The 27,187-nt window shown below is 37.8% G+C and overlaps 1 protein-coding gene across 3 annotated transcripts in view; it reads right to left on the bottom strand.

The window, feature by feature from the left end:
* CCDC102B (coiled-coil domain containing 102B) overlaps positions 1–27,187 on the bottom strand; it is a 402,878-nt gene that overhangs the window by 95,481 nt on the left and 280,210 nt on the right. For all 3 annotated transcript variants that reach the window (XM_062200306.1, XM_062200307.1, XM_062200308.1), the window contains one exon: positions 11,009–11,179. In XM_062200306.1, the coding sequence (XP_062056290.1) occupies positions 11,009–11,179 (171 nt within the window). The remainder of the gene's footprint in view (positions 1–11,008; positions 11,180–27,187) is intronic.

The following is a 27,187-nucleotide window of genomic DNA, read 5'->3' as shown; positions in this document are numbered from 1 at the left end:
ACTTTTTATTTTTTATTTGACAGAGTTAGTGAGAGAGAGAGATAGAGAGAAATGTCTTCCTTCCGTTGGTTCACCCCTCAAATGGCCGCTATGGCCGTAGCTGCGCCGATCCGAAGCCAGGAGCCAGGTGCTTCTTCCTTGTCTCCCATGCAGGTGCACGTGTCCAAGTACTTGGGCCATCCTCCACTGGCCTCCTGGACCACAGCTGAGAGCTGGACTGGAAGATGAGCAACCGGGACTAGAACCGGCGCCCATATGGGATGCCGGTGCCACAGGCGGAAGATTAACCTAGTGAGCCACGGCACTGGCCTCCAGATACTACTTTTGTAAAGAAAAAAATAAATCTGCTTTTATTTTCCTTTTTTTTAAACTAAGCATGGATTTAGGATGCTTTGGCATTGTGCTTTCTCACATATTCTACATGAAGCATAGAGTGCATGATTACCTCATTTTATCCATCTGCATTCCCTGTGATAGGAGGCCCTACTGCCTTCTCTCTCTGAGCCTCCAGAAACAATGCTGCAACAAATACCCTGTATCTTTTTCCCTTTTGTATGGGTGTGAGAATTTCCCTGTAAAACAGCGCTGGGGGGATTATGAAAAAATAAAATACATGCGGACAAAATAAAGCACATTTTGCACAAAAACGTTTTTTGTTGAAAAGCAAACACAATAGCTACATGTGCTGCATGTGAAGGGGGAGGAAATGGAGTGGGGTGTGAATATAATAGGGAATCAATTGATAAATGAAGATAAAAACTTGTATGGAACAATGAATGTACCAAGAAACAACTTGGAAGTCTGCCAGGATAAACACAACCCAGTGCTCCTGAGTGCCAAGGGGGAGAAAACAAAGATTTAAAGATACTGCTCTTGGATGAGTTGTCTATTGCCATGTTCTAATGAATGAGGTCTACGTCACTTCCTTCATTTCTCATACCAGGTCATAAATGTGTGGACAAGAATACAGTTGGACGAGTGGAGAGAACATAGCACATGATGCTTGACAGAAATGTAGACCCTGAGATGGTGCTCCAATAAATGCTACTTAGAGTTACAGGGGGAGGGAAAGCCAACAAAAGATCATGGCCTAAGCCTTAGGTACTCTTATGCTACATTTTAAACTCACACACAACTCCTAGGAGTTCCAGCTGACCGAGGGGTTTGGGTGATTGTCAAGGACTGAAGGGGGGCAGAGGCAGTGGCTGAGGAAGGTAGTCTGTAAAGGGAGAACAAGAACCCCGTAGATGACTGCAAATCACTATACAGAAAGAGGAACGAAATTAGCGGCATGGCTTCTACTGAAAAGGAATGGGAACTGGGTTGCTGGGCTTCAGCCCATGTTGTTCTTCCACCTGTGATGTCTTCATTTCCAGAGCCCTTCAGGACAGCACTGCTGAGTGCTGGCTCCGTCAGAGGCACAGACGGCTCTGCTCCGTGTCCATTCACTCCAGTTGGGGTGTCAGACAATAAATAATTAAAGCAAATGATTACAAATAGCCTTTGAGTAAAATTTTTAAAAATGGCCATGTTTATCTGCTGTATCTTGTGAACTCCACCATCTGAGGTTTATGTTGTTACATTTAATTGCATGTATTTATGTTTGAGGACCCCTCACTACATGAAAAACCTCTTTGTGTGAAGAAATCAAGCAAATTTCTAACATCTGACATCGAGGTTAGAAAGGCATCAATATTAAATGAACTGGGCTGGTTTTTACAGCTCAATTCAGTTCCTGGGCCTGTGGTGATCTCATTAGAGGCTGTCACCAGTTTGTGTCCCCATGTGAACCTGCAGATGGCCTCTTTCTTCATGATTTCTTTTTAATTCTCCCTGAAACACTTACCACATCCTTTTCACAGATAAATGTGAATTTCAGTCTATCACTGTTCTCACAATCTTAAAATCAGCAGGGTGTAAATTAATGAGATTTTACCAAAATAGATCTAGGGCTAGGAAAGGAGTTCTGTGTTCTTCCAAATAAAGACATTAAAAACAAGATGCCAGGTTAGATACTTAATATTCTGTTGGGTTAAACAAAAAAATTACCATTGTTGATAATATCACAATTCAAAAAGCTCCACCTTTTTGACACCAGAAGGCATTAAAATATGAGGCTAGGATTAACTAAACTGCAATATTAAGATGATAATTGCTAAGTATAATGCATTTAGCAAGTCCCTAACACTGTGAACTGACAGAGCTCAATTGTATTTATGTCTTGTTTTTCCCCCATTTAAATGATTTTTCATTTTCTGAGTTCTTCTCAAAGCTAGAAAACTTATTAATTAAATCTGCATGTTAGCAGATGTAGGCCACCATAAGAACTTCTTTTAAGCAGCAAGTCATTGTATTTATGTTCTTCTGATAAAATATATGTCTGTGTGTGTGCGTGTGCATGTGTGTGTGTTCAAGGGATACCACAGTTGTTGATGTGAGTGTCACTTGTGGTAAACATCTCCTTTTGTTTTTTATAAAAGATTTATTTGTTTGAATAAGAGAAAAGTAGAATTACAGAAAAAAAGTAGAAAGAGAAAGAGAGAGAGGTAGAAAGACACACAGAGAGAGAGAGGTTTTCCACCCACTGGGTCACTCCCCAAATGGCTGCAAGGGCCAGAGCTGAGTTGATCCAATGCCAGGAGCCTCCTCCAGGTCTCCCATGTGGGTGCAAGGGTACAAGTACTTGGGCCATCCTCTGCTGCTTTCCAGGCACATTAACAGGGAGCTGGATCAGAAGTGTAATAGCCAGGACTTGAACAAAGTGCCTACATGGGATCCTGGCACTGCAGACCAATGCTTTAACCTGCTGCACCACAGCACCTACCCTGTGGCAGCCATTTTTATTAGCAGATTTGATCTGAATACTTCAAGTATCATTGGGGCAGCTCATTGAGAGCATCCATGTGTAAGCTCCACCCATAACAATTCAGAGGCCTCCTGGAAATGGAACATAAATATAAATGTATGAGTATCAAAAGTTATACAGTGATATTATTGTGCAGTCAATATTGAAAATCACTGTTTTAGATGTTAACCCTTATGCCAGGAATATGTTTGCTTTATCCCTGAATTCTTTTACCTAATTGGTACTTTGCATCCACCTCAATGAACCTCATGCAATTAAGACAATGAACTACTTAAGGCATAAATGTCACCTTAAAGGTTAGGTGACTACTCTTTAACCTTCACAGGACTCTTACTTTTCAAATCTATATGATAAATCCAGCTCTCTACAGCTTTGTTTGTGCATTGTGAGAATCTGGTAGCTACTAACTGGCTTAGCCTTGATTTATTTCTCTTTTAACACAAAACAATTTACTGACCATTTTGAATATACTCTGAGTTATAGAAACTTATTTGTTTACTAAAAATAAATACACAGCACAAGTCAAGAGTAAATATGGAATTTTCACTAGCAGAGAAGACAAATCAATCAGTGTGGTACTAACAGAATGAAATGTCGATTTAAATCTTCCACATGAGTGGCAGGGACTACTTGCACCATCATCATCTGCTGCTTTTCTCATGTTCATTGCAGCATTGTTCACCACAGCAAAGATTTGGGAACAATCTTTGGATGAATGGCTAAAGTAACTGTGAGATATACAAATGGAGAGACAGAGTGATATATATATATATATACATATACATATATATGTAAAATATTCACACACACACTTTTATGTATATTGGGATATTATTCAGCCTTAAAAAAGCAAATCCTACCACTTGTGAGAACAATAAAGAAGCAAATCCTGTCACCTGTGACAATGTAGATGGAGCTAAAGGATATTATACCAAGGGGAATAAGCAGACACAGAAAGGCAAACACTGCATAATCTCATTTATATATGGAATCTAAAAAAGTCATACTCATAGATATAGAGACTAAAATGGTGATGAACAGGAGAGGGGAAGAATGGGAGGGGGTGGGAGACGTTGGTCAAAGGTTCAAAAATGAGTTTCAGTTACGGAGGATACGTATGTTCCAGTGACCTAAAGGTCAGCATAGAGCCTGAAGTCAACAACACTGTGTGCATTTCATACTCCTGCCAGGCTGAGAGCAGAGCTCAAGAGTTCTAACAACAAAGGTGATAACCAAGTGAAGAGAAGGTTATTTTCATTATCTTGACTGTAGTAATCAGTCTTACTCCATTTATCAAAACTTCTTTAATACCTTAAAATATATTTTTATTGAAAACTAATTAAACAGAAGATTAGAGGTATGAAGAACGAAAAACAATTGTTAAAATTAAATTTAAAAAGTTTGTGTGTTCTCTCATATATGGAAGTTAATATAAAGAGAGAGAGTAAAAATATTTAAATGTCATTTATTTAGTATATCAAGATTTACGGTGCTCAGCCCTCTGCCTTTCTGTTGAGTCGCCCGCCTGGCCCGGTCAGGTGTAATCTCTCCACTCAAACATGTAACCTCACTCCTTGCCCTCCTGATGGGTATGGGAACGCAGTGAAAGATAGAATATAGCTCAAGTCCTTGGGCCCATTCCACCTACATGGGAGATCTGGATGAAGCTCCTGGCTCCTGGCTCTGGCCTTGCCCAGCCCCGGTTGTCATAGTCATAATGTGGAGTAAACAAGTGGATTGAAGATCTCTCTTTGTCTCTCCCTCTCTCTCTCCGTAACTCTTTCAAATAAGTAAATATTTTAAAAATATATTTATAAACATAATCTTCACTGAATTATACTCCTTACATAATATATACCTTTCTTACTCCATTATCTTTACCATGAATTCCATTCTGTATATTAATATATCTACCACTGCTTTAAAACAATAATATGTATATTGCATACATTATATATATATACACTGTGTATGTATGAAATATTGAAAAATGATAAAAAGTGTACAATTTGTGTATGCTCATTGAATGCTTGTACTCCTTATTTGAAATATTTTAAAATAAAAAGATAGGCCAGCACTGTGGCATAGCAGCTAAAACCCACCACCTGCAGTGCCAGCATCCCATATGGGTGCCGGTTTGAGTACCAGCTTCTCCACTTCTGATCCAACTCTCTGCTATGGCCTAGGAAAGCAGTAGAAGAGGGCCCAAGACTATGGGACCCTGAACCCACGTGGGAGACCCAGAAGAAGCTCCTGGCTCCTGGCTTTGGATGTGCACAGCTCCAGTCATTGCGGCCAATATCGAATGGAAGACCTCTCTCTCTACCTCTCCTTCTCTGTATAACTCTGACTTTCAAATAAATAAATAAATCTTTAAAAAATAACAAACAAAAAGATAAAAACAAAAAATAATTTCAAATAAAAAAGATTTCAAGAAAAGGAAGAAAATTGAAACTAAAATTCAGTTAATACAATAAACTGAGTGATTAAATCCTTCTAAATTCTATACACAAACAATTTGAAATTTATCCTACCTTCCTGATAGTTAACTGAACTTAATACTTTGCAAAAGGAGTGAGTGGATGGCACAGCAGTTAAGTTACCTCTTGGGGCACTCTGATTTCATATTGCAATGCTGGGATGCCTGTTTGAGTCCCTGTCTCTCTGCTTTTTTCCCTTTTGTTTTAAATTTTACATAAATTTATATAAAATTTTCAGTATTGCATTTATACAGGTTTAGCAACATAGTGATACTTCCCACCACCCCTCCCTCCCACTCTCACTCCTATCCTTCCTCAGCCTTGCTCTCCTATTCCCTCTCTTAATTTTCACAATTAAGTAAAAATTCAGTTTACTTTATAAGATTAACCCTACACTAAGTAAAGAGTGTAATAAATAGAAGAAAAAAATTAAAAAACACTGTTCAGGGATGTAAACAATCATCAAAGCTAAAATGTGAATTTCACTCCTAAACATTACATTTTTGGTATTCTATTAGTTATCAAAGATCAGGGAAAACATCTGGTATTTGTATTTTGTGGACTGGCATATTTCACTAAGTATAATGTTTTCCAGTTGCATCTAATTCATTGCAAACAATAGGATTTCATTTTTTTTACAGCTGAGTAGTATTCCATTCCACACACACACACACACACTTTGCTTTACAAATCTAAAATGCTTTTTGGCAAACCTTATCTCATTCTATGCTTTAGCCTTTCCAAGACCAAGCTTTATGGTATAGAGTACTTGTGAATTTTTATAATTGCAAATGGTGTACTCACTGCTTCTTAGAGAGAAAAGGCAACCCTTGCAGTTCAATTTATATTTCTGCCTCTAAAACCTTTGCTTACTGCATCATTATATTTTTCATTAGGTTATTTTTTTCTATCACATTTATTCAAGTTGTTAGTAACTTTGATATTTTAAGTAGACATGTAAATAGTCCTATACTATAGTAATGAAGTCTCTAATTTTGTCATGATATAATAGTCATAGAAAGATTTCAATGAAATGATGAGAAATGAATGTTTACTTTCTAACATATATCTGGTTTTGTTTTATAAATTTGATTTAGAAGAATAACTCAAAGTGAATGTTTTAATTTGCTTATTTGTTTAATAAGACCCTGAATTTTCTTCTACAGATCCAAGCATATTTATTCTCTGCTCAGTACAGAGGATTAATAACTCATTTTCATTTACTCAAAATCTGTTGACTTGTGGGAGTTGGAAACTTTGCATTTGACAGTTCCAATTAAACCCTAATTGCAATTTGAAGAATTTGCTACAATAATAGCTCAGCACTGAAACTGACATAATTTTCTTTTTTTCTCAATGATAGGTCAAAGTGTAGAAATGTTGATTGCTATCCAAAGCAAAATCTTGTTTTCATGATGAATAATTTTGTTCTCAACAGCCCAAACAATGGCGACTTCTAATTAGAGAAAGACTGAAGTCCTAAAATCTTCAAATAATCCAGATTACAAATACTCATATGCATTGACAGTGTTTTGGGTCAATCTCCTGATTGCCTATGATCACAGGTGCAGAGCGTTGAAATAGTCTGTATATTAAATATAATTCCAATGCATCTATTTCCAGGCTTTCATGATGAAATATGTCCAAATATTTTCCATATGCAACTAGGATTCCTAAAGATTATGTTGGAAAGATGCGCAAAATCCATTTTTGAAACTAGTCACAGGACCATGTCCAACGTTTCTGCTTGGGAAAAATATTCCTCCCACAGGAACGACCAGTGATTCATTCATTCATTTCTCTCTCTCTCTCTCTCTCTCTCTCTCCCTCCCTCCCTCTCTACCTCCTTTGCACACACATAGGTGCTCTCTCTCTCTCACACACACACACACACAAGCACACACATACAATATCATAGTGAAACTAAAACTAGAAAATACTATAGAACATTTGCATGTGGAAAGAGAAAATAGAAAAGCGTTCTGAGATCTAACTTGGCAGATGTTACAAGGGATACACACACTGCCCATGGAAAACGTTGCTTAAGTTGTCCCAGCTTCTGGCTCCCTGGAGATAGTTTTCTGTTCCATAGCTTTCAATGGTCCTTACCTCTGTTCTCTAGCAGATCCTTCTGTTCTTACTGTATACTGGAGCCATATCACGATGGCCTCTGAGAATATTCTCAGACTTTGATAGCATGCTCAGATAGCTTCATTCTCATTAAAACTTTGAAGGGAAAACATATGATTTCAAATCTAGAGAAACGAGTCACTTTGTATTCCAGGCTAAAAACTCACTTGTCAATTGAACTATCACAAAAAGTCTTTTCTTCTATATGATTCCAGCAAAGTTCACAGGTTTTTCACACCCACAGATCTTCTGGCGATATTCCACAGCCTCTGCTCTGCGTGTAGTTACCTTGAATTACGAGATGTTCTGGTAGAAGCACAATCTCATTCTCTTCTCTGTAAACCATTTTGTTCAGCTTAAAGGATTTATAGGGCCCTATCTTAACAGATTCAGAGTTTTAATAACAGACTTGATGTCCACACCATTGCACTGATATTGTCTTTGCTACAAAGGTCAATTTTAATTGACCTTTATTTTTAAGGGCATCCTCAGTCTTAATAGTTTTTCATTTGGAAATGAAAGTCAAATGTGTTTTACTGTGTTGGCAGTGGCAGAACAACTTAAATTTCTGTATTACCTTATATATCTCTTTGAAAACTCGACAATTTTGAGTTCATCTTTCTTTAGGTATTTGTCAAATGCACAAACAGAAAATGAGAAATATTAGTTTGCAGCTCTTCACCTAAAAACTGCAAGCTCATGTTGTACATCATTTGCCTTGCAAGGTATTACAGGAAATGAATGCACCAGCAAATGTTTCACTACTACACAAAATGGGTTTTTGTCATTCTAGCTCCCAATACATTTTCTCACCGCCTACTTCAGACACTGTAGTCATTGCCATATATTTTAAAAATTTCTTTACTATTTTTATGACTGCACCAATCAGCTTCCACTAAATTTTTTTTGCAGTAAGAAACAACTCCAATGTCTCAGTAGCTTAGGACAGCAAGTGAAGTCAGGTGTCACCTAATGATTGGGATATATTCTGATACATAATATTAAGTGATTTTGTCATGAATTTGTCATATTAAGTAATCAGGGAGAGTTTTTGCACAAACCTAGATTGCAGAGCTCACTCACTCAAAATGGTCTCTTGATGCAACCAAGAGATGTAACTGTAACATGATACAAAATTTTAAAGTTTTAAAACGTATGTGGCAGCAGGAGGAGACCATAAAAATTACAATAAAAATAACAGCTTAGTAAATAAATAAATCAATAACAGCCATTTGTTATTATTAACAAGTATGGCATATTGTACGTGGTTGTATGCACTATACTTTTACAGGCCTGGTAGTGCTGGCTTGATTACGCCTCAAATGCTTGAGTGATGTGTTCCAATATTACCTTACACCAGCTAGGATATGACAAGGTGATAGGAAACTCACAGATCCGCTATAATATTTGAGGACCGCTGTCATAAATGTGAAGGTTAATGAAAACATTGTTATACAGCACATAACTGTGTTGGTTTTCCCCATGTGGGTTGCACTGTAGGTCATGCACCCTCCACTTCAGGATCCATGCAGAGAATAATGTCTGCTTTGGAGGAGTCTCAAGGATCTGAGAGATGAAGAAAATGCACAGCAGAAAAGGGGCTGGCCAGGAGCTCGTGTTGGCCCTCAACACGTCTGACAGCAACTGGCCTGCATGGCTTTTCTGATAAGGCACCGGCGAAGCAAACGCAATGTAGCCAACCCTGACACTGATGGGAACAACGAGGGGATCTTCATGAAATTTGTAATTTTCTGAAAAAAAAAATGCATTGATTTCATATTTTTGCACACAAATAAACTGATCTTTTAATTCCATTTTCATGTACTTTTATTTATTTATTTATTTATTTTGACAGGCAGAGTGGATACTGAGAGAGAGAGAGACAGAGAGAAAGGTCTTCCTTTTGCCGTTGGTTCAGCCCCCAATGGCCGCAGCGGCCGGCGCATTGCGCTGATCCGATGGCAGGAGACAGGTGCTTCTCCTGGTCTCCCATGGGGTGCAGGGCCCAAGCACTTGGGCCATCCTCCACTGCCTTCCTGGGCCATAGCAGAGAGCTGGCCTGGAAGAGGGGCAACCAGGATAGAATCCGGCGCCCCGACTGGGACCAGAACCCGGTGTGCCGGTGCCGCAAGGCAGAGGATTAGCCTGTTGAGCCATGGCACTGGCCTCCATGTACTTTTTGAAGTATTCTCCTGTAACCCTACATGGAGGAGTATCCTTAAGAACACAGATTAATCTATTATTTTTTCAATCTCTTTTTATCTTTTTAATTGCTAATTTTTAAATTTATTCCATTAGACTCTTGAATCAAATCTTTGAGGACTAGTATTCCACAAGCCCGAGAAAACATTACCATATTGCTACTGATAGTTGCAACTTCTTAAAACCTGTATTGACCAATTCAAAGGTTCTTTTACTACCGATCCCCAACAAACACTTGCATGTTAAAACTTCACAAGAATAAGGATTCTGGACAAACAAAAACCTAGAAACATTCTCCTGAGCCTTTCTACTATACTCCAGGGCAGTACCCACACAAATGAATATCCTTCCACAGTGCATTCACATCTTTATAGAAAAGAGGCCTGGAGAGAATAGAAGCTGTAGACAAAATAGCATTGCAAGAACTGAGGGAAATACATGAGTCTCATTGCTGGAATGATTCCATTTTCTATGTGATGCTTCAAGAGAAGGAAATCAAGTTTGCTCAATTATAATAGTGTTGATTAAAAACTAATATTCGGAATATGAAATGTGTTCTATTATGAAATTACTCCATGAAAAAATAATTCAGCTTTTTTTTTAGATTTCCAATTGTTTGGCATCATATGAAAACAATCTTTCTATCCAGGGAACTAATGTTTTTTGCCTCAAAAGTTGTCCAACAGGAACAGATGCAGTGGCGGGAACACCATCTGACATAAGTACTGCCATGTGGTGACAGCCCCACAATCACACTGACATTTGAGACTTTTTTTTTTTTAAACAACTCTCTTTGTTGTTTGTAACTGCAACTGAATCTACACCCTAGTCACAGGTGTGCTGTCAGGATGTTACAATGTGATGTCTACTTTCCAGAAATTTCTAAAATATCCCCTATATTCCAAAAGGCATTAACTAGTTGATCTTACAGGACAAAATGAAATACCTAAATTTCCTTAAACACCACAGAACCCTGGGGATAATACATATCATCACACATATATATCACATTTCTCTGATATATGCTTAAGTTTTAAAATAAAATAAAATGATCAGCATTAATGATAGTGTGCCCATGTTTAGAGAAATACACACAAAGGACTATGCTAAAACAAGGAAGCTATGGAGTATACTCAGAAATACTCAACAACACAAATGTGCACATTATTCTTATAATCCTTTTGCTTCTTAACATTTAAAAATGATTTTAGTCATTAAAATGCAAAGATTTTAACCCATTGAATGCCATATATTATTAAAGAGAAATGATTTCCATATGCTGTAATATGCTACTTTGAGGCTGTTCAGCATGCCCTCACTCATAAAGTACCTCGGCTTCTTTCTGGATGAGTCCCTGTTTCAACTCCTCCACTTGAAATCTCAGTTTCTTTTCTTCCGCCTCGTGTTGATCTACCAGGTGGTTTGCATGAGTCAGCTCTGCCATTTTTGCCTGGTATTGTCTGCTCAGTTTGTAGTAGGCATGCTGAAGGTCCAACAGTTCCTTTCAAGAGAAAACAGGGATCACATGATCTATAGTCCACTCTGACAAAGTCAGAAGAATAGCAGCTTTTTTGACAAAAAGAAAAACAGTTTAGGAAGAATTCAGAAGAGTCAATCCTTTTGTCTTCAACTCTAAAATTTCTGTAACTAAATATTTAATTAGTACATAACTCTAAAAAGAAGAGTATTTGTACATGGCTAAAATATATCATCAGATTCTGGTGTAGAGTAAATGATCTTATGCCACTATACAGAAAAACAGTTTTTAATCTATGTTTTCTAAAAGAGAAAATCATATTTTCAGAAATGTAGAATGAAAATATAATAAAATATGAAAAACAGCTGCTTATCTATTCAGTCAGCAGAAGTATTAAATGTCAATCCACTATATGCTTTTAATACTTTTTCTGAAGGGGAAAGATTTGGGCTGCTATAATCATGTGGTCACCTGCTGCTTCTTATGAGACCATAGCAGAGATCTAAAGTAACGGGCACTCATGTGGGAAAGAAACATAAATCCATCACAAAGTGATTGGACTGCCAATCAATTTTGTTATACTTACCACCACACATGATATGAATTAACAGGTTACAACCATTGACCTTAGATTACTAATAAAGATTTTTTTTAATTATAGTTAAAAGCTGCAAAGTAAAATCAACAGTGATGTCACCCTAGAGAATTACTTTATCTAAACTGTAAAGAAAAATATATTACCTCTAGATCCTCCTTATCTCATAATACTATAATGAGAGCAAAGAATATTTGTTTGATTGCCTGAAAAAGACTAACATAGTACTTGACAAGTGGAGGTGCAAGGAATGGTACTAATCTATGATGCATAGTGTACCACAGTGAAAATGGGATCTATTTTTACATCTATATCAAGAGTAATACTAGTACTGAAGAATCACAGATCCAAAAGTTAAAAAAAAGGAAAGACTAGAAAATAATAGAAGAAAAAAATATTTGTGTTTGTCTTTAATCACCAAGTAGATTTTCCTAAGTATGATCTCAAGTCATGAGTTCATAAAATGATGAATGTAATCACAATAAGTACACGATTCAAATATAATAGAATGAAATAATAAAATATGTTATACACAGAAAGAGTAGTCAGAGACAATTTTGCTACTGTGCAAAGAATCACATCAAGTCTTCATAAACTCACTGGATATACAATTTAAAGGAATAGAATTTATGGGAAAGAAAACAGACTACATTTTAACATGGGAAAATACCCAATTTCACTAAAAATAGGGGAGAAACTATCAATTCATGGAATATTTGCAGATGATATTTAAATTACAGTGGCTCGAATTCAATGTTACTTAACTGAACACTGTCATGTAATTTCTTGTGCGTACATACATTTCATCGCCACTGTTAACATTATCCTCTTTTTTTGACTTTTTTAAATTTATTTTTTAACTTTTATTTAATGAATATAAATTCCCAATGTACAGCTTATGGATTACAATAGCTTCCCCCTCCCATAACTTCCCTCCCATCCGCAACCCTCCCCTCTCCCCTTTCATTCACATCAAGATTCATTTTCAATTCTCTTTATATACAGAAGATCAATTTAGTATATATTAAGTAAAGATTTCAATAGTTTGCACCCACATAGAAACACAAAGTGAAACATACTGTTTGAGTACTAGTTATAGCATTAAATCAAAATGTACAGCACATTAAGGACAGAGATCCCACATGAGGAGCAAGTGCACAGTGACTCCTGTTGTTGACCCAACAAACTGACACTCTAGTTTATGGTGCCAGTAACCACCCTAGGCTGTCGTCATGAGTTGCCAAGGCTATGGAAGCCTTCCAAGTTCGCTGACTCTGATCATATTTAGACAAGGTCATAAAAGGGTGAGGATAGTAACCAATGATCATAAGAGTGGCATTAACCAGGTCTGAACAATTATACAGCATTAAGTGGGGAAGAGGACCATCAGTACACACAGGTTGGGAGTAAAGCCATTGGAGGTAGAGTAGAGGTTATGATTACGAAGGAATGAGGCCCAAGTGCGCTAGACAGGGTCTAGAACAAAGGACAGAGTCATTATTAGAGAAGCTAAGGTGCTGTCTAAGCTACAATTAAGTTTTCTGATTGAGAGGCAAATAGAACCTGACAGAAGGGGCTTGATAATAATTGGTTGGGCTTTAGGCCTTTTAAGTTAAGAGGCCCAGACCTATCTATTTCTTCAAATGGGCTACATCCTAAGGGAGGTGTGAACCTCCTAGGGGAAGGCACTCTGTTGACTTTCGTTACTTGGCTGGCCTGGGAGGAGAGCTGGCCAGGTAAAGGCAGGGGGCATCTCTAACAAGAAATTTACAGTTCTGCCTGCAATGTTGCTGACCCTACCTGGCCATCCCCTCAGCTGCAGTGGTCACTTTGGAAGTTGGGCTGAGTAAAGGGCTTTTCAGCTTAGAGACAATAAGATCTGTGGCTCTGACCTGGGCATCCTTCGACTCCAGGGCAGGTCCATTTCCAGTGATCCAACTCTTGGCAGAGCTGCCAGGGCTCTTCACAAGCTGACTTCTGCTGAAGCCCAGGCTTACCACTTTGAAAGCCACTGCAGTGGACTGGCCTGTTGGGTCTCCTTGAGGGCAGATCACTGTACAGATCAGCCATTAATAGGCCTGCCACCCATTGCTTCTGAAGCCTAACTTTCTTTTCCTCCTGGTTTGTGTTAAAGCAGACCAGAGGATGGAAGTCAAGGGAGTGCCCAAGTCCCATCTCTAATCTTTAGTGGCCTGAACTACAAGTCTATAGTCACAGGCATGTTCTGTAGTAGTTTTTCTAAGGTAGACAATGCCCATGAGGAAAATTATATTCTCACTTTAAAACTTTCTTTCCCTTTGGTCTGAAAGGGAGGTTTTTTCTACTTACTGTTTACTTCGCTGATGGCGAGGTAAATCTAGCTATGAGATTATAATTTAAGCTCTTATTTTGGCTATGCTATTACAGAAAAATGTTAGCCATCTCTTTTATAAGGTCTAAAGATTAAATTGTGCATCCTACAGATTCCTTCATAATAGAATTAGTTTCCTACCTTGAAGAGAATAGAGAAATGAAAGAAAAAGTTGGGCTCAGAATAGAGAAATGAAGGAGCAAGTCCTAGATCGCTTGCTGACAATAGCAATATTACATGAATACTTAGCAAACAGTTTCAACCATTAGATAACAACTTAAGAAAACATTTACCAGAAGGTCCAATGTCTTCTATACATTTTAAGAATCATGTATTTGAAAACACCTCTGAAATATCTAACATGGGGTAGTTTGTTTAACCTATAAACTTAAGCACAAACATATAAAATGTTTTTAATTTCTTTCTACCAACAAGTTTAAAACATATGATACACAGATTCAGGTCCCACAAATTAAAATGTATCTTTGATTGATTTTAGCAGCTTAAATTTATGGACAATCTTATCTATAAGCCATTTAAAATAAAACTCTTAATAAAATTTCCCCATGTGGACATACAATATGTACACACATTTAACATAACATAATAGACCAATATAGCAATTTTAATAATAGCTTTTAAAATCTTTAACTCTTTTTGTAGATTGCCAATTGATTTGAATTGCTTTTTGTTTTTAGTAACCTCAGTTAACCATACTTTCTCTCAGTTGGTACTATTAATACATTATTGGCTTCATCTGTTTACAGAGCCATCCCAAAGTACTGAATACAATAAAAGTGGCTGGAAAAAGTCCATAGGAACCTATAGGAGGACAGCTAAACACAGAACCAACAACGCTTTAGTTTTATGAGCAGCAAATCATATATAACTGTGGATGACAAAAGACTTTAAGATGCCATGTTTAAAATTATAAATTCATCAACCAACAAGAGGCACTTGCTTACTTCACAGTATTCTTGAAAGCACCTATAGGATTTTACAAGTATTTAACCCTTTAGGCCTCTGGGGCTTTCTCATTAAGATAACTATCATGTCTAGTAACACAAGATCATTAGACTTTTTAATTCTCAAACATTTGTATTAATAGCATTTTCCATTATAAAAACTAAAAATTTAGTACCATGTCACATCTTGACAGTATTTCTAATATAATGCAAATAGCCCGATTAGCTGGTGTCTCTATAAGATGAGAGACATAGGTCCTTCGATTTTTTCAGTTGGGCCCAAACTGGAAAAACCAAAGTCCAAGATTTACTGGAAATTTTAGAGACCAGATTGTTTGAAACTTTGATTTTTTGAATGCCTGTCAAGAATGCCAAGAAGGCTCAAAATCCAAAATATCTGGTTGAAATAAGATTCCTTAAAATCATGACATAATATAGACCAAATTTGATCATTGTTCCAGGTGATTATTCAAATCTTTGAAAATAAGCACATATTTAAATAACCCATAGCTCTTAATAAAAATTCAGCTTTTTTGAACAATTAGAATTTAACAGACATCAAGAGAACATAATAGATTACTTTAACACATTGATTTAACAGAGCATCAGATTTTAATTCTACGTCAAAGAGAAATTGAGCTTCCTGTGATCTTTTGCTGTGAGGTTTCCTTCCTTTACCTTCTTTCATACTGATGACTGTGTTTCTGTGTTTCTGTGTATAACACATCTTTAAGCATCTTTTGCAGGGCTGGATGAGTGGCGACAAATTCTTTCAATTTCTGTTTGCTATGAAAAGTCTTAATTTCACCTTCATTCACAAATGAGAGTTTGCAGGATATAATATTCTGGGCTGGCAGTTTTTCTCTCTTAGTACCTGGGCTATGTCTCGCCATTCCCTCCTAGCTTGTAGGGTTTCTGATGAGAAGTCAGCTGTGAGTCTAATTGGAGATCCTCTGAGAGTAATCTGACATTTCTCTCTTGCACATTTTAGGATCTTTTCTTTATGTTTCACTGCGGTGAGTTTGATTACAACATGTCATGGTGAGGATCTCTTTTGGTCATGTTTATTAGGGGTTCTATAAGCTTCCTGTACTAAGATGTCTCTGTCCTTCTCCAAACCTGGGAAATTTTCTGCTAGTATCTCACTAAAAAGGCCTTCTAATCCTTTCCCCCTCTCCATGCCTTCAGGAACTCCTAGAACCTGAATGTTAGGTTTTTTTAATAGTATCCTGTAGATTCCCAACAATATTTTTTAGATTTCTAATTTCCTCTTCTTTTCTTTGGTTTGCCTGCTTCCTTTCCTGTTCTCTGTCTTCTACGTCCAATATTCTCTCTTCTGCTTCGCTCATTCTATTTTTAAGGCTCTCTAATGTGTTTGTCATTTGATCTATTGAATTCTTCATTTCATTATGATTTCTCATCACTATCACAGTTTCTTGTTCTACTAGTTGTTTCATTTCATTTTGATTCCTCATTAATATTTTGTTTTCATGAGAGAGATTTTCTATCTTGTCCATTAAGGATTTCTGTAGTTCAAGAATTTGTTTTTGAGAACTTCTTAATGTTCTTATCAATTTTTTGAGATCCACTTCTTGCATTTCTTTGATCTCATCATCTTCATAATCTTGAATTGGGGTGTCTTTTTCATTTGGGGCGTCATAGTGTCTTCCTTGTTCTTGTTACCTCGGTTTTTGCGTTTGTTGTTTGGCATGTTGGAGATATTTGGTTTCTTCACTGTGGTGTTTTTTCTTGTTATACTATGGCTCTAGATTATGTGGACTGTCTGCTTTCGATGGAGCCTTAGAGGCTTGAGATGAGTGTGGCCTGAGAGCTCTGTTTGGTTCCTCAGGGTTGAGGGTGTGCCAAAGATGACACTCCCAGGTTAGGCGTGGTAAATCTATCTTTCTTTCATTCTTTTTTTTTTTTTTATCCAGAAGGGAAGTAATTCCACACAGCTGAACGGAATTGGAGGTATTTAGCAGGCGAATGATATACCCACAAGAGCCAGAGATTGGAAGCTCTTTCCCAAGGACCACACAGGGAATCTCTGCTGCCCTCAGTGTGGGCTCCAGTTCTCCTGCAGTCTCCCACTGGGTTGCCAAGTTAGATCCTAATCTCCTGTTATTTCACCCCTCCCCCCAGAGTCAGGTTTTTCTGCTAGGCTCAGGGTCGGTGCAGACCTGAGGTCGCCCTGCTTATGACGTATGTCCAAAATGGCACCTGCTCTTTGTCTTGCTTGCCTTTGAGAGGTGAGCATAGAGAGAGAAACTCGTGTCCATATCGGTCACTTTTTTTCTCTCTCTCTCTCTCTCTTCTAGTTAGCCTGGTGAACTTTTCCCCATGGATTTTCAAGCCTCGTTCCCTTTAGTCTCCTCTTTCCGCTTGCCCGCTGGTGTCTCTGGCTATTGAGGTTCGGCTCACCTGGTGTTCCAGTGCTGGTGTGTTGTTTCTGCCGCTGGTGTCCTGAACTTGGGCTCCCATGCTCTCCACGCAGGTTCACTGTGAATCAGTAGTTCCAGAAGAGTTTCCTCTGCTGTTTCTTCCCCTACTCTTCCTTGAACCTTATAAGCAGAGTCTTAACATTCATGCTGTACTGCCTGGACATTTGCTCAGAGAAGGTTAACTTATTCTCAGGCCCAGGAGGTAGGTGGGTATTAATAAGTGAGCAGTGTCCACATCAGCACGAAGAAAAGCCCTTGGGAATATTATCCAACACCTACTGAAGCTGAATCGCAAGGGCTGGGTCCAGCAATCTGGGGGTTTAAGAATCATTCCAGCTGCTGTTGATTAAGCATAAAGTTTGAGGCTCCTGATTTATGCCAATTCTAGTGAGCTTACTTTTGCCAATGACTACAAGTATTTTAAGAAGGTAGATGTACTGGGCCTGTGTTGTGGCACAGTAGGTTAAGCCACCACTTGTGATGGTAGCAATCCATATCAGTGTGCTGGTTGGAATCCCAGCTACTTGGCACCTGATACAGCTTCCTGCTAATGCACCAAGGAAGAGAGCATATGATGACCCTTGTGCTTGGGCTGCTGCCATTCATGAAGAAGACCTGGATGGAGTTCCTGGCTCCTGGCTTCAGTCTGGCCAAGTCCTGGTTTTGAGAGCATTTGGGGAGTGAACCAACAGAAGGAAGATCTCTCTCTCTCTCTCTCTCTCTCTTTCTCTCCTTCTCTGCCTTTTGAATAAATCAATAATTCTTTTAAAAATAAGGTAGATGTAACTAAGTGATGAGATGAGAGAAATCTCAATGAGGAAGAGGAGATATTCTAGAATTTTTAAATCACTTTTAAATATCAAGGAAGATTTATTCCCAGAGTTCCAATGCATATCTGGGGCACTGGGGAACCCTGCTTACAACCAAGGTTTGCAGACCTGGCCTTTCCTCAGCACATAAGATTTGAGAAAGCGCCTGCATACAATGCATGCAAAGCCAGATTCATAGGCAAACATATTCTGATTATGTTCATTTTAATAAAAATGAAAATGAAATCTGATTTTCATTTTTAGAAGAAGAGGCACTGTTTCATTAATGCAAACATATGTTTAATCAGTTTAAATTGAAAGGGATTCATGTTTGCCAAGTACCTACTAAAGGTTACTTCTTCACACACCTTTGCTCTACTAATTCACCTGCCAATTCTGTAATCCTGTGCTGAAGGAATTATCTTCTCTACTTAGTCTGAGTGACTATGCAAACTGCCTATGCACAGCCTAATTGTACACTATTCCTACACTTTCATTTCATCAAAACAGTATTGCATGTCTAGCTTTAATCACATCAGAAATAGCCTTCCAGATTTCTCAAATTCTTTGACATTTTAATACATTAATTCAGAACATCATGATCCCTATGTTACTTCCTAGAGAAAGATGGATTTCTTCTTTAATTTTCAAAGCCGTGGCCTTTGACACTGCACAGGCATTTCTTGCTGAATTTGTGATCAGAAAGGAAAAGTGATGGTACCTTGCTTACTTCTATTTTCTCTTCCACGTAATAATAGTAAATGACCAAAGCACTTGAGATCGCACACCAGAATCCCATGTATTTGATGCTGTTGTCTAGAATACCTATATTCCCTTTAACTTGCTTGTAGATGTATAATTGGAGGGCATACAAAATGAATGTTCATTTGAAGAGTTAATGACTTGCATCTGAAGCAAGAATTAGCAGAATAGAAAATATCCATATGGACTTTAGAGGAAATCTTATTCTAATATATTTTAATGGTAGAAACACACAATAACAATGATGTGCTGTATCTTATTCTAGTATGGAAAAAGATGAGAGGAAACTAAATGCATAAAAAATATAAAGTTCTACTGTGGATTATTTGTTAGCATGTAATCCTCTGTAATTCTAAAGCTATACAACTGGACTGTAAGTAAAGTTCATCGATTTTTTTTATAAGGAATCTGAATAATATCAGATCTTGATATTTAATAATCATTTTTAATGTTTTGTACACTTATGGTTTTGATGGAATTGTATGGATTTCTCAAAAAGATTGACTTCATCTCTTAAAATTTTTAATTGATGGGGACTGTATTGTAGCACAGCAGGTCAAGCCATTACCTACTAAGGCAGCATGCCATATGAGCACTGCTTTGAACCCGGCTGCTCCACTTCCAACCCACTCTCTGCTAATACACCTGGGAAAGCAGCAGAAGGTGGCCCAACTACTTGGGGTCCTGCCAATGATGTGGAAGACCCAGATGGTACCCAAGCTCCTGGTTTCACCCTGGTCACGCCTTGACCACTGTGGCCATTTGTGGATGAACCAGCATATGGAAAATATCCATCTCTGTCTCTCCCTATCTCTCCCTGTAAACCTGCCCTACAAATAAATAAATAAATAAATAAATTTTAAGATGATTTAATTGAAATTATAATTGTATACATTTATGGGGTCCAGTGAGATAACTTGATACATTTATTACAATGTTTAATGATCACATCAGGGTAATTAGCATTTATCTGTATTGAGAAACTTCAAACTCCTCTCCTTTAGCTATTCTGAGATATATAAATTGTTGAAAACTATAGTCAGCCTTCTGTGCTAGAGAACACTAGAATTTATTTTTCCTACCAGACTGTAATTCAGTAGCTACTAACTCAGTGTCTAATGATGAGAAACATTTGATATAAGGCCTTAAAATTTGTATGTGACTTATGAACTCATGCATTAGCTTATGCTCTTATAAGTGAGGATATTGATTTCTACCTAAAGCTAATTGTGCTTCTGATGCATCGAATATTGGCTGCTTAAATGATTTTGTTTGTGGAAAGCTGACAAAACTAAAATACACTTTCATATAACTTAAAATCATCTAATGAGAGCCTGGTAAAATGAATCATACATATTCACATGAAGGCAAAGCAAAATGACATATAGGAACTTAAAAGTATCATTATGTGTGTTATTCCATTATTTTAATTTCTTTAAAATCCATAGAAAATTAGAGGTTTCTGCATCTATCATTTCAAATGTGCATAATAATGGTGCATTTACTTGTAGAAAACATGAAATTCAATACACAGTCTATATAAAACTGTGTTTAAGAGGGAGAAGGACCTGAACAATTGGAAAACAATTTGCTCAGAGTCCCTTGGCAGTCATATATGCAGTTGATTTAACAATGCTGCAAGGGCTGGCACTGTGGTGGAGCAGGTAGGGCCACTGCCCAAAGCACTGGCATCGCATATGGGCACTGGTTTGCATGCCAGTTGCTCCACTTCTGATTCAGTTCCTTGCTAATGTGCCTGTGAAAGCAGTGGAAGATGGTCCAAGTGCTTGGGTCCTGCAGCCACATGGGAGACCCAGATGAATTCCCTAATTCCCTACCTCTATGCTGCTCTTTCAGAATCCACTTCCCAAGTAAAATGTACTTCAGCATCCAGGGTCCCTGGTTGTCACTTTTGGGAATCTATTTTACAGAACGAAGCATCATAGCAAAAAGGCCATAGGTGAAAAGGAAGATAGAAACTTTACTGAGAAAGCAAGATAAAAACAGGACATTAAGCCGCAATAGTGCACTCTAAATGTACAAAAAAATCTTCCAGGCCGGCGCCGTGGCTTAACAGGCTAATCCTCTGCCTTGCGGCGCCGGCACACCGGGTTCTAGTCCCGTTCGGGGCGCCGGATTCTATCCCGGTTGCCCCTCTTCCAGGCCAGCTCTCTGCTATGGCCCGGGAGTGCAGTGGAGGATGGCCCAAGTGCTTGGGCCCTGCACCCGCATGGGAGACCAGGAGAAGCACCTGTCTCCTGGTTTCGGATCAGTGCGATGTGCTGGCCGCAGCGGCCATTGGAGGGTGAACCAACGGCAAAAGGAAGACCTTTCTCTCTGTCTCTCTCTCTCACTATCCACTCTGCCTGTCAAAGAAAAAAATATAAATAAAAAAAAATCTTCCAAAAGTTCATAATAAATGCATATTATGGGGGCTGGCACTGTGGCATAGTAGGTTGTGTCCACCTGAGACATCAGCACCCCGTATGGGCTCCAGTTCGAGTCCTGGCTGCTCTACTTCTGATCCAATTCCCTGATAATGGCCTGGGAAGGCAGTGGAAAATAGCCCAAGTACTTGGGTCCCTGAACCCACATGGGAGACCTGGCTCCTGGCTTCAGCTCTGTCCAGCTCTGGCCACTGTGGCCACTGGGGGAGTGAACCAGTGGATGGAAGACCTCTCTGTCTCTCCTTCTGTCTGTCTGTAACTCTGCCTCTAAAATAAACAAATAAATCTTTAAAAGTGCATATTATGGAAAAAGTGCATAGATTTCAAAAATTTTTACATGAAAATAAATCTTTCTTTTAATTCCATTTTCCATGAAGTTTTTGAAGTACCTACTTGTGTGTGTATGTGTGTGTATATGTGTGTGTTTGAGAGAGAGAGAGAGAGAGGGAAGGAGGGAAGGAGAGAAGGAAGAAGGGAGGGAGGGAGAGTGAGTGAAAAACATGAGATTTTTTGGAGATGAATTTTGAATACAGATTAGAAGAGTTTGCTAAATATCATGCTAAGGCTCTTGAGATTTGGGCCATAAGCAACTGAGTGCCAAGTTTTTAGGAAAGAATAAAACTACACAAATCATGTTGCTTTTTTAAAGATTTATTTATTTATTTGAAAGACAGAGTTACAGTGAGGCAGAGGCAGAGAGAGAGAAAGAGAGAGGTCTTCCATCAGCTGGTTCACTCCCCAAATGGCCACAATGGCTGGAGCAGGGCTGGTCCAAATGCAGGAGCCAGGAGCTTTTTCTGGGTCTCCCATGGGGGTGTCAGAGCCTAAGCACTTGGGCTATCCTCTGCAGCTTTGCCAGGCCATAGTAGAAAGCTGCATCGGAAGTGGAGCAGCTGGGACTCCACTGGCACCCATATCAAATGCTGGTACTGCAGATGGAGGTTTTACCCACTATGTCACAGCACTGGCCTCAAAACCATGCTTTTTAAGATGAATCCAATCGGTAGTGGATGGAATGAAGTCTCATTTAAAACAGATTTCAAATAAAAACATACAACAGTTTTCAAGGTAAAAAAACATGGAACAACGAACTGGGGTAGAGAAATATAAATAACAGTGGAAAAATATTAGAGACTTTTCTAAGAAAAGTTTCATAAACAGGTAGTTAGTTCAGGGAAAGTAACAAATCAAAATTAAATTTTCTTCCTATAGGACTGGGAAGCTGTTATTTAAATCAGCCCAATGAAAACTAACGTCATGTTGTTTGGAGGCTTTGGTTGACCATCCATGTAGACATTTCCATCAAGAGATACAAAATCTCATCTGATAGGAAGTTTGTTTCTGGAAGTATGTAGATTGAGATAATGCTTACATGTATGCTAAATTAGTATGAGGAGCTAAAGTATTAGAACTGCCTTCTATTTATGCAGTGCAATAGCTAGGTAAATAATTGAGCAAAAAATACTTGTCAAGTATACCTGAATGTCTTGTCTAGCCAATATCCCCAGTAACATTCAGCTTTTAACAAGATACAGAAAAAATTAATTTTAACTTGAAAGTTCCAGTTGCCTTAGCTGTAAAAATGGAGATCATAGCAATTGCCCAGACTTGGGACCTTTACATGACACAATGTATGTGAATCACTTTGGAGCAGATTAACTAAACACAGCAGAAAACTGGTTAACTCGGGCAGACTGGTGGTTTTGCCTGCTCTATATATTAAAGCGATATCAAGACAAGGCATCAGCAGTGCAGAGCAGGTAGAACATCCCCACAAAACCCGTCAGGATGAGGCTCCTTTCCCGTTCTGCTCTGCCACCCCTAGACTCTGCACAGGATTTGTGGGTATGTAGGCTGCCATGGTCATGGATTATCTGTCAAATGTTGCTTGGCAGGAGGTAAGGCAGGAAGGAATAGAGATAAAAATTATTTTCTCCCAGTGAGATTTTGTATTTGTGTTAAGAAAACCTCAAAATGGCTTGTTTTTTAAATCTCTTTTTTCTTTCTAATTAACAGTAGGATCATGATATGGGGGAAAGTAATAAAGAGAAGGTCATTGCAAATAATATTGAACAGGGTATATAAAAATATCTAAACCTGGATAAATATTAAATAAACTGAGGAGAAAAAGGTAAAGAAAGATTATTAATGAACACACAGATTAGGAGGAAAAGAAATCACAAAGAAATGAAATAATAGTTGAAGTGTAGTATGCCATCATAAGAAATTTTATTAAAGTATACATTTAGTTGCTGAGGAAAACTCAAAAGCTAATGTAAAATTCTAAAGCTAGCTAGCTTATGAGAAGGAAAATCATTTTAGCATTATGCAGAGTCAAGATTCTTCAGCATATATTTTTAAAAGATTTATTTATTTCAAAGTTGCAATGACAGAGAGGGAGAGAGAGAGAGAGATCTGGTTCATTCCCCAGATAGTCACAAGAGATAGGGCTGGGCTAGATCAGAGGCAAGAGCAGGAACTGCATCCAGATCTCTCACATGGGTGGCAGGGGCTCGAGTCCTGAGGTCATTTCCAGGAATATTAGAAGGAAGCTAGATAGGGAGCAGAGCAGCTGGGACTCGGATGTGGGATGCTGGTGTCACACGTGGTGGCTTGACCAGTTGTGCCACAATCCTGACCCCTTCAGCATATCTCTGATGGAAGAAGACCAGAAGATACTTTGGGAATTCACCTTTCCACGGTTCTTTCACTTCATCAAATCCGTTCCTGACTCTCCTGACTCAGAGCATGTAGACACAGCTTTTCTTCTGCCTATAATGAGTTTTCACAGCTCTACACTCAGGTAATCTTAATTATCATTAAGGTCTTAGTTTAAATATGATTTCTTCTGAGATTTTTTTTGATTACTCAAGTGTGAATATTATTCATCACATTATTCTTCATTATTTTGCATATGACCTGTTCATTTTCTTAGCCTCACATGGATCTTATGTCTATTTGTGCCCCTATTTAAGACTTTTTTCTTCTAATAAGTAGTCAATACATATTTAATGCATATGTACATGTATGAAAGAAACAATTTAGTGTCAACTATAAATGTGAAAATTAACCTAATTGATTCTTGGGTCAAAAGAAATTTAAAATAATAATGAAATACTGTAAAACCTAGAGATACAAAGCTGTTACTAGCAGCTATACACACATATCAAAAACAACCCAAGTTGTTAAAGTTAACCTTATTTGAGGATAACAGGAGGAGTGAATTACATGAAGGGTAAAAAGTTTATTAAAACAAGTACAGATATATAATCGGTGAAGTCTGTATATTCCAAAACATGTAGAATGTTATAAAATAGAAATAATGTCTTGATCAGCCCTTGTCCTGACTGTTGAGGAACAACTAAACACTATATCCCTTTTAGTATTTTTTTGTTCTACTTAATACCACTGGTTGAACCCTTTAATTAACACACAATTATTCTTAGTCATTTAAATTTAACTGAAAAGTGATCCATGTTAAATATAAGAGTGGGAATAAAAGAGGGAAGAGATGTACAGTTCAGCACATGCTCACTCGGACCTTCCCCTAGTGGTAGAGTTAGAAACGTGCCAGAGAATTCCAATTCAATCCCATCAATGTGGCATGTACCAATGCCATGTCACTAGTCCAAGTGATCAATTTCAGTTCATAATTGACCAAAAAGATAGGATTAAGTGTCAAAGGAATTACATAAATAAGACCAGTGTCTACAAATAATAATTGATAGAATCTAAAAAGGAGAGAATGATCCTACATGGGAAACAGGATACACAGTAGACTCATGTGGCAGATGTCCTAAACAGCACTCTGGCCTCAGAATCAACCATTAAGGCATTCAGATCTGGCTAAAAAGCCCATGAGAGTTTTGCAGGTGTGGAAAGTCAAGACACTCTGGCAAAAATTAAAAAAAAATTACCTAAATGAAAGATCTCTGTGAGATCCCAGCAGAAAGAATGGGCCATCAAAGAAGGAGGTACCTTTCTCTGAAGGGAGGAGAGAACTTCCACTTTGACTATGGCCTTGTCTAAATGAGATTGGAGTTTGCGAACTCAAGAGGCTTCCATAGCCTTGGCAGCTCATGACAAGAGCCTCGGGTGATTACTGATGTCATAACTAAGAGTGTCAATTGTTAAATCAACAACAGGAGTCACTGTGCACTTACTCCCCATGTAGGACCTCTGTCCTTAAAGTGTTGTGCTATGAGAATTAACAGTAGAACTACTACCCAAACAGCATTCTATACTTTGTGTGTCTTTGTGGGTGCAGTCTGTTGAAATCTTTACTTAGTATATACTAAGTTGATCTTCTGTATATAAAGATAATTTAAATGAATCATGATGAAGAATGGGATGGGAGAGGGAGTGGGAGATGGGATGGTTGCAGGTGGGAGGGAGGTTATGGGGAGAAAAGCTGCTATAATTCAAAAGTTATACTTTGGAAATTTGTATTTATTAAATAAAAGTAAAAAAAACAAATATGAGCTGCTTAATGAAGACCATCTCAGCAATATAAAAAAAATTGGTTGAATTAATATTGCTATGAGATTGATAAACCAGGAGACTTTCTGCCTAAAATCTATGCCATTAGATCAGTCATTATGAATCAAGTCAGCTGTAGGAATAAAGAAGGAAGTGACCAGTGTTTCTTCTCCACCTGGCAAATCAATATCCTAAAGGAACTTCCATTCTTTCTACCCATTATCTGTGTGCCTGGAACTGAAGGCAGATGATGGGTATGCACATTAAAAGAGATTGCTGAGTGACTGCATGGAAAAGAAATACCCAGAAGAGGTCCTTGGCTGATATGGACCAATAAATGTACAAAAAATATAATCCCATTGTGTTTGCTGCAGAGCTTTGGAGTCTGTTGATCATAGCAGTGAGCAAACCCTTGTTTGCTTTAGTATCATCTTAGGTTAGCAAGTTAGTATGTTCTATCATTTGGACATACTTAAGAACAACATTTAGATTGATTAATTTATTATGGGTTACCAATTCTTTGTTTTTGCATTAATCATTTTCAAATTGACAGCATTCTACAGAAAACAAAACAGCTTTTCTCTAACTTTAAAGTTCACCTCTTATCCTAAGTATATATGCAACTAGATTCTGGAAGTATTCAACAAATAATAACAATAAATGAATATGTGAGTTAATGAATATATTTATAACCTTTCTTGTTGATTGCTTAAGAAACTGATAAAATGTGCTCCTGGTTCTAGACACTATGCTGTAGGTTTTACAGTGCATGGGTAAAAGGGGTTTCTACAGAAGGAGACAGGGCAGCATGGAACCAGAAATTTGAAAGTAAATTAAAGAGTGGGTACATGGTGTATTACAGTGAAATGAAAAACATTATTTTATTTTCTAATACTATCCTCATCAAACAATTTTTATGATGATCTCTTCTCAAATGTAATATTTTCTAAAACACTGATTATTATTAGGTTTTTAAACTAAACTCACTCAACTTTTAATTCTCCCATCCATTCTCAACTTTTCCTAATTGTAGAATTTATCTACAAAGACATATTGAAATCTATGACTGTCAATCAAATTAATATTTCCAGTATTTAAAATTCAAATAACATGTTTTTTATTCTTTTGGATAAATATGCAGGTGTGGGAATGTTGGAGCCTATGTTAGATCTATTTCAAATTTT

The sequence above is a fragment of the Lepus europaeus genome, chromosome 9 (genome assembly GCF_033115175.1).
Source record: "Lepus europaeus isolate LE1 chromosome 9, mLepTim1.pri, whole genome shotgun sequence".
Taxonomy (NCBI): Eukaryota; Metazoa; Chordata; class Mammalia; order Lagomorpha; family Leporidae; genus Lepus; species Lepus europaeus.
The sequence above is the reverse complement of the archived record's forward strand: the minus strand, read 5'-3'. Positions and strand labels throughout refer to the sequence as shown.